This window comes from Saccoglossus kowalevskii, chromosome 20, assembly GCF_978046115.1.
Source record: "Saccoglossus kowalevskii chromosome 20, keSacKowa6.1, whole genome shotgun sequence".
NCBI lineage: Eukaryota > Metazoa > Hemichordata > Enteropneusta > Harrimaniidae > Saccoglossus > Saccoglossus kowalevskii.
Window position 1 is genome coordinate 15,157,809 of NC_140660.1, and position 9,305 is coordinate 15,167,113.

General features: G+C 38.5%; 1 protein-coding gene across 1 annotated transcript; it reads left to right on the plus strand.

Moving 5' to 3' along the window:
• The first annotated feature begins 873 nt into the window (after window positions 1–873).
• On the plus strand, window positions 874–2,750 carry LOC146730044 (neuroserpin-like). Its single transcript, XM_085494398.1, has 2 exons — window positions 874–922; window positions 2,200–2,750. Exons 1-2 carry the CDS (start codon window positions 874–876, stop codon window positions 2,748–2,750), a joined length of 600 nt encoding a protein of 199 aa, XP_085350524.1.
• Window positions 2,751–9,305: the final 6,555 nt, after the last annotated feature.

Genomic DNA, 9,305 nt, shown 5'->3' on the forward strand with positions numbered 1-9,305 from the left:
TGCGTGAGTCGAAAAGTACGGGAATTTTTTAGAGGGCGGGGAGGAGTATCGCGGGAGTTTTTTAGCGCGGGGAGCGCTGGTTTTGGTGTGGCGGCGCAAGTTCGAAAAATAAAAAAAAGGTTGGATTTAAAAAGGGAGGGACAATTTATTTATTTATACGGCAAAAAATTACTAACCATCGGTTAGGAGAAAACACCGTAATGAGTTTTCAATTGTGTGCGATGTCGGTTTTAGGGCGGCACAATTTGAGTTAAAACCTAGAAAATACTCAAAAAGTGTGGGGTTTCAATCAAACGACCGGGCGTTGTGGGGGGGGGGGCTTTTTGGTCAGTTTGAAAGGTGAGGTCGACCAGTTTCGTTTCCGCAACTCACCAGGACCTCGGGGAGAAGAGTCGAGATTAAAAGTTTCCTTTTTCTCTCTTCTCTTTTAGGATGTGGTTAGGGGAGGGTGGATATTGTGTATTGAGTGTTGTGAGTGAGTGCGGTGTGTATGTCACTTTTGTTTTTGTTTTTTCTCCTATCAGTCTTCTATACGGGTGGTGGCGGCGATGGGCAAATTTAGAGTGGCACTGTTTAAACTTTGTGGGGGTCGGAATTTTGAGCGACAGGAGTGATTTTGGTTGAGAGGTGGGTATGGACATCAGTGGGGTCGGTTGTTTCCTTGTTGGTGGAAGTAAAGGTTAGGGCGGTTTTGTGTTGATGTCCAAGTTCTAAAGTGGTGCCTTAGTGGGGACGGTCATAAGATTTGGAAGTGGGGGTAGTTTTTTAGTAGCTGCCGCGTAAGAAACTTTAACCGGGGAGTGCGCAAAAATCGAAAATAGGGGGGCCGAGGTAAAGGAGTCGCAAGGTGGCGTCACAATAATAGAGGGGATGATGAGGGAACGGCGTGGAACGGAAGCCATGATGTCGAGCGAGTTAAAAGGTTGGTGGTCGTAATGGGGCAAGTGACATATATATAGCGTCGGAGCACAGAGGGACTGTGGTCGGAGCTAGAAGGTGGAGCTGTGAGTTCAGTGGAGACCAGAGAACGCACTGAATATTAGGGGGGGATGGGGTAGGTATTTTAAAGGCGATGGTGTTAAGTGCCTTCTGAATAGAATGAATAGAATAATGAATAGAGGTGTTCAATTCAAAAGGTGCTATAACAATCACTTTGTTTCATCTGAATAAACAGGTTGTAAACAGGTCGTAAAAACCTCGTTTTGAGGGCTTTCAAATCATCGTGCCGGCTGTGAGCTGTATCTGAATGACGGGCTCGTACATAATGAATAGGGGTGTTCAATTCAAAAGGTGCTATAACAATCACTTTGTTTCATCTGAATAAACAGGTTGTAAACAGGTCATAAAAACATCGTTTCGATCATCAAACGTACTGGCAAGGATTTGAAATCATTGTGTTGGCGTAAGTTGTGAGCTCTACCCAGTCTGATTGACTTAGTAACAAAAACGCACACAAATGATTTCAAAGCCTTGCCAGTACGTTTGATGTTTTACAATCTGTTTATTTAGATGAATGAACGCGATTGTAATACATTTCAGGATCGCCTATCAGCTTACAGACAGACTCACCAAGAAATTACAGTTAATGACGAGTCGTACGATTTTTAATTCCAGGCAACCAGTAATACAAAATGTCGTGGAAGAGAGTGTTTTTCGAAATAAAACGTAACGTAAAAATTTGTGTCGATAGGACGAAAAATAATCTATTCAACAGTTTTAAAGTCATTGACCTCGATGATAAATACGGTGGCGTTCGTACAAAGATGATGAAGCTAGGAGAGGGGGGTTAACCCTATGGAATAACTTACCATTGCATATCAGAAATTCAGCCTCTTGAGACATTTTTAAGAAAACTATCTTAGTGAAAAATTTGTTGTAAATGGCTCAAGCTTATAGTGTGTATATTTTTTGTTCCTACAGAGAGGACCCGATGAAAATTACTTTATTGTATATTAGCCTACCCTACCCTACCCTACCCTACCCTACCCAAAGTGTTAAATAAATCTACCATCGCTAACAAAACAGTACGGTACTACAAATTCAATAAGCCCGAAAATATACTTCTCGATGTTAGCGGGGTTTCTAAATCTAAACACATCGAAAAGAGATTACCACGCTAATTACAAAGTGTTTGATATATAAATAGAATTTTTATAAATAGTTCATGTCATTTTATTCACCGTATCATCAAAAAATGAGTCTCGAAAGCCTACGTTGAAAGTCAGCGCGAATTTTGTGTTGACGTGTACAATTCATTGACTTCGACTGGTAAAACAAAGAATATAATGTTCTCGCCTTACAGTAATGATCTCAAAAACAGGTCTTTGCAGAACGACGAAAGAAGGGGAAAAGAAATACGCGTTACGTACATCCAATGCCATTTTTGCTTACAATCGAGAAAAATTATACGAAGCTTATCGAAGCGTTTTACGGCGGTGGATTTCGTGAATAACGCTGCCAGAGTGATACATAAATGGGTGTCTCGTAACACGGACGACTTTATCACCGACCTCGTATCGGACTTCGATTCAATGACGGTTATCGTCAACGCAATATATTTCATAGGAAGGTTGGAAACCATTTTTAATCCGGTTTATACAACCCTCCAACCAGTTCGCACGAGTGATGGTCTGGTAAATAACGTGATGTTTCAATCAATGAATCTCAAATATTACCGAGATACGGATAGCCAAATTCTCCAAATACCTTATGAATATGGCGCTTCGATGTACAATATCATCGCACAATGACACCATGCAAACATTAATGACGGTAGACAGATTGGCGAACCAAATATTTGCGAAAGCTTACAAGTCTAAGTAGGGGTGCTGATATGAAGATGGAAGTTGATCGACCTGACCTCGTCGACTACTTGACGTCAAATCTTGTAGAAATTGTAGATAAGTGTGATTTTTTATCCATGTCGCGATTTCTCCGACAATTGGGTACAACATTGCGAAATTTTAATTCACCCTTGCATATCAACCATCCTGCATATTTGTATGATCTGGTAAGTCGTCGACCAGCATGCCCAGAAACATTGTTAGATGTGGCTGCTACTAAATTGTGTCTTACGAATGTGTTTTATGATGAAGAACTTCAAGTATGGTCGAACATGGAATGGTCACAAGTGGAAACGTTAATGAATAGAAACATGGTTCCGTGTCGCGATGTTAATCGTGCTAGAATTAAAGATTTGGTCATGTTAGCCAATAAATGGTACACTTATTCGTCGAATAAACCCCCAATGATTGAGATGGCAAAAGCCCTAATGCGCATCAGAACCGATTGTACGCAGGTGAACAAATATATACGTAACTTAGCCGCGCGTATGATAGAAACAGCTATTCGAAGTTACCAATCACCCGTAATGAGCAATGAGTTAACAACTTTTCTCGACATGGAAGAGTTTCCATTTTCCGAACTCCTCATACAGTCAGTCTCTAAGATTTGCGTTAATAATATAAAACAACTGTCTGTATGCGAAATAGGTCGTCACCCTGTACGTGTTACGTGCTGTGGATTTCAAGTCAGGTACGCATCATGTGATCCACCTGAACACAGCAAGGCAATTGTAATCGACTTATCACCACATATATTGACAATTACGGATGACCAGAGAGGGCGTCATCACGACTCGATTGTTTGTGGTACAGAATTGTACGTAAGTGAGAGAAAAATAAGTCATTCTAATAAGACGCGTATAACATTATTAAAAGTTGATATCGCTGATCAGCTACGTTTCTATGAAAAAAAATATTATTGGGAATTTCTGGATTCATTTTATACTGACAGTCAGACTATAGATCACCTCTTCCAAATAATCCATCTGGGAGAGTTTATCTTGATAAATGACTCCTCGGCCTCTGCCCCCGTAATATATAGCGCTACGACACCCATGAAGCGTTATAAAGTAGTGAATTACATTCCACTCCTTATAAAAGGGGAGGTTTGTTACATGTGTCCTGGTTCTAATAGGACTTTTTATGCGGCTAATTTTATCACTCGCACTGTGGCTGAAATTGGAATAATAGAATTGGTAGATGATTGTGTTCAAATTAGCCGTCTGGGAAATATGAACTATCCATTACCTCCGATTCGAGGAAACGATGTGTTTACTCTTTACCATACAGAACCCTTATTGATTTGTGTTTATGATTTTAACCTATTCGAATGTATGCAAAATACATTCAAAATGCGGACTCTCTGTAGTGTGTATGGAAATAAGGAATGGAAAAATATTAATTTACATTCCGTAAGATATAGGGTAGCCGATGAACATTTGGACAATTTACGTAGCGCTCTTCCAGGCAACGATGTTCGCATTACTCTCCCATATAAAGGCTATGTCAAAGATAAATTGCAATTTATAATTAATGATTGTGATCCACGTCACCCGTTTTTATCCCTGTTTGGTGTCTGTGATGTTGTCATTGATTTTCAGCTTTGCTATCCAACCCAACGGGACTGACAGTTATTTTGTGAGAGATGGGGTAACATCTATGTTTTGATGGTGGTTGTTACTGATCAACGATGTGTACAATTATTTTATTAAAACGTTCATGATAGTTTTATCTCTCGATAATATCTTATCACAACAGATGAAACGAATAAATTAGTATCCTATGATTACCGTAGAAAAAAATCTGTCTACTGTGTCTGATACTAATTGTGAGTCAACCGCCGTAGCACTGATTAAGTCTGGAAGTTCAAATATCTGAGTAGCGTCATCAATTGCGTGTGACATATTTAATCCCTTTTCAATAAAGTATATAGCGATACCACAATCGTCATTCCATTCTCGCAGTTCTATGGCGGGAAAGACCGAGAAAGTTATAAAAATCAACCACAATAATTTCAAAGCACGTTCGTCATAAATCAATGACTTGACCCTCAAGATAAACGGATTGTGAAAGTGAAATGTACGTTTATGTCCGAATGTAAACACCTCACTCGTAACTGAAGATGCTCGATCGATTACATCAGTCTTGAAAAGCGACAATTTTTCAAGACGTTTCACACGGTTCAGTCCAAACATAAATGAACACATAAGACCGTAATAGTCGGGTGAATATGGTTTAATTCCGTCCAAAAAGTCGAATACTGTATCGTACGTCATCGCGTATCCTGATACGTCGTATAACCTGTACTCAAATGTTATCGGGACTATTTCTTCTGTTGGATAAACTGTCCCTTGCGACATATTAACCCGTGTCGTAATAACATCAGAGTAGTCATTGACTTCTGGGGGAGATATCATTGTACATGTGTCGGGTTCCAAAGATGCGTGTGTCTCTTTATTCAGTCGAGTAACCGATTCAAGTTCCTTACTCAATCCTTCGATACAGTTTTTCAACGTAGCTATTTCTTTAGTTGTGGTGTCAATTTGGCAACCGATATCACGTGATCGTTCATTCCCTCGCGTCTCTGTGGCAATTTTCAAATAATTGTTTTCAGCGGATAACCTTTGAATCTCTTTCGAAGATGTGTCTATTAATCGAAGAGTGAGTTCGTTGTCACGAATCAGTTCTGCGTTGTCTTGTTTCAGTGTTATATTGGATTCCGACACGTTGGTCACTTTTATTTCAAGTTCATCGATTGTGTCCTTCATATCGTTATAATTATACGTGAGTTGTTCATTTTCAGCTCTGAATACATCATTCTTTCCCTCCAAGTATCTTATCGTATTCTGCTTCTGATCGAGACTGAGCTTTAATTTTCTGTTTTCGTCTTCTACGTCGCGCGTATTATCGCGTACAAAAAGTAAATCATTTTCTAACATTTTAACTTGTTGTTTTAAATCGATTGATTCCCTGAGCAATCGGTCAATCTCTTCCGCCACAACAAATACATCAGCATTATTTGCTTTAATACTGTTCAGTTCGGTGCGAGCGTCTTTTAACGCATTTTCAATTACCGTGTTTTGTGTTATTAACTGACCCGTGAAGTACTCGTATTTTTGTAACATCGCCTTAACACGTGTATACTCATTAACTGGGATATGACCGTTTGTCAGTAAACTTGTGATAAAGGATAATCGATTTTTAATCTCATTCCCTCGTTCGGACAACAAATTAGTGATAACGTCTATATACGGTGCGAGTGAAATCGGCATTTGACCTTATCGGTACATTTTTGTTTGAATCAAACCATATTTTAATTGGGTCGAAAATACACAGCTCGCGTTCCATCGTTTTTATCGTCGCGTTAAATTGCTTATTTTTCTCACGGAGTTCAAATATACTGCGCTCCAATATCTCATTGCTATAAGTTAAACTATTTACGTCATATTTACATTTTGATAGAGTGTGTAAAGTTTCCTCGATGATAACGGAATCATCTAGTCTGTTTTTATGCAGTGTTTCGGTTTGTTTTCTCATATTTTCTATTGTAATTTTAGAGTGAACACTCGCCCATGTATATTCATCTAATTCTTTCGATATTGATCGTATTTTTTCTTTTAATTCACATAATTCCTTTCGTAAAATAGAATTTTCGCTCGACATTTCTTGGCCGTTTTTTTCTAAATAATCACACCTTCTCTCTAGACGGTTATTAGTATCATTCAACTGATCCATGTTGATCTTGAGCGTTCTAATTTCACTGCCGTTGTTTTCCAGTTGCACATCTTTCTGCATTACCTCCATGCGTATCCGATCGGTGTTTTTCAAAAGTTGGGTAATCTGTCGGCTTTCATCATTATCGTGTTTACTTTTAAATGATAAATCATCTTCTTTCGGTATTCTATGGCGAATTTCCACCACCTCTTCATTCTCCTGCGTACATTCGGAAATGTCACTTAATTCGTCCCGCAAATTACCTTGAATAGGTTCATTCTTAATGCTAACTTGGTACTGTAACTCGCCAATATCCTCTCTCAGATGCGTCATTTCGTCTCTAAGTCGATTAATCAATTTATTTGTTTCCATTTCTAGTTGTCTCCTTTCATCAAGTGTCTTCTCCAAATCGTTTACCTGAGACAACAGATCTTCAACTTTCCGAGTAGAATCTGAAAGATCGATTTGTGCGCTGTTATATTGCAACACAAACGAGTTGTTCACATTTCTAACCTTTTCGATCTCGCTCGTTAACTCTTGTATTCGTTCCTCTAAAGATGATATATATTCCTCGGTTTCAACATTTTTTCTTTCCATTGAGCATATTCATATTTTCAGCTTATTCTCGCGATCAGATAACACTGTTATCATATCGTCTCGTTCGCATATTTTTGTATCTTTTACATGTAGATTCATACTCAGTCGATCGCGGTCATTTTCCAGCCTCGCAATCTCACCATTTTTCACACCGAGCTGTTCACTCAGTGTGTGAATCTGTTCACTCAATTCACATAATGTATCAGTTGGATTCAATATGTCGCCCCCTGTACCATTGATATCCTCGTTCGCAGATATAATTGTTTCATTCAACACATTCCTCTCTCGTTCAGTACGATGCAATTTTGACTGAACTTGTTTCAGCTGAGTCGTCAACGTCGTATAACCCACTTTTTCATTTTTTACACTTTCGTTCAACTTGCACATATTATCAGTCAGTATATTATTCTCCTTTGTTGATTGGTTTAGGGAGACATGCAAATTTTGTATTATATCTTCTAATTCGTGTAAGCAGTCGTCGGAAGATTGCAATGAGCGATCACGCTCATCTATAACCGACTTCATACTTTTAATCTCATTTCTCATTTCTGTCTCTGTTTCTGACTCAACTTGGTTACTATTTATTTAAAGACTGATAATTGTATCTCATAATCTTTCACTAATGAACGCAGGTGAGTAATTTCATTTTGAAGTACGTAATTGTTTTTACAACGTATTTCTTGTGCAGCTTTCATATGATTATTCACCTCACTTTCCATTTGTTTCAGAAGATTATCTCTGACACGTATTTGGTCATTCTTTTTCGAAAGTTCCTCTTTTAAATAAAAAACTAACCCATCATTGTCATTCACACCACAGTCTTGATTATCCAAATTATCGACATCAATATGAGCGCACTGCGCACTACTCAAGCGGTTCGTCCATTAAGATGTCGTCCCTAAACAACTGATTTTCGCGTGACGGATGCTTCTGCATTTCTTCATCGGAGTCCACTGGTCTTTCGCACTTGCCACACACGTCGCTGGTATTCTCTGTGGAAGCTTCCCGTCGCGGATAGTTTTCATTGTGTGTGGCTGGCGATATGTTAGATTCCGCCACTCTCTTTGTTTCGTGTTTAATGCTTGTTCTCTTATTCTTAATTATATCCGAAGGGAATGAGTACATACTAGATAACCATGGGCAAAATATTACGATCATAAAATATATTTCAAATGGTGAAAGATCTTCCAAACGTTTACTTGCAGACGTACACAGCACAGGTAATTTATACAATTCGTTAAATTTATTTAGGTAACTGCTAATGTCAACATCGACCACGTCATCGTATTCGACATTTGGATGAAGTGAAAACAACATATATTTTATCTATTCTTTTGGAAATACTGGTCCAAATGTCGCGATTGAGTACGGCGCCTTGGGCTGTTTTTGAATGCATCTCATTATTAACCAACAATCGCGTTTTAAAATATCCAAGTGAACTTTCGTTAAAAGTAAATCATTCTGACGCAACGCGTCATAGACTGGGTTAAAAAATTTCTCTCCGTCGGCATTTTCAATAGATTCTATGTAAAATGGTAGATGATAAAATTCTATAGGTAGCAATTTATGATTTATAAAAAGTGAATTAATGAGTTCGTCTTTGACTGCTTTCGAAGCAATGCACAAATCGGTCCATTCATAAAAAACACGGCAGTTAGTACTGAATCCGCGAGTTCGGGGCAGAAATCGTAGTGGGTTAACATATTTCTCTTTAATGGTGTTGATTTCACTAATATTCACGTTTGTATTAACTTCTGGATTCATCGTACGCGTTTAAAGTTATTCTAATTTGTTATTTACTATTAAATATTATTCAGTGAACGGATACAATTATTTCAGGTTCCACTGTTCCGCGATAATTCATATTAAATGTGTCGAATTTAAAATATTGTCAATTCAGCTCACATATATCGCGCTACTTGTGATTGACTTGTATATATATATCAGCCGAAAATGAACGCTCCTACTAATATTTCGATTTTGTTTGCAAAAGCGGTTGCGTTCACATACACGCTGATAACCAATCGGCTCAGCCAACTCAATTATATTTTTCAATTCGCTGTTTGTCTCCTTTATCTGCGCTCTTTATTGTTGGAAATCGAAGTTGAGTGTCGACCTGAACAACCACCACCCCCACCCCCTCCTCCGACG

What these genes read in the sequence shown, in the direction of transcription:
- LOC146730044 (XM_085494398.1), top strand. Translation starts at nt 874, where the DNA reads ATGAGGGAACGGCGTGGAACGGAAGCCATGATGTCGAGCGAGTTAAAA. An exon ending in GATGTCGAGCGAGTTAAAAG is followed by an intron (nt 923 to 2,199) that starts GTTGGTGGTCGT and finishes TCAAAAAATGAG; the next exon opens with TCTCGAAAGCCTACGTTGAA.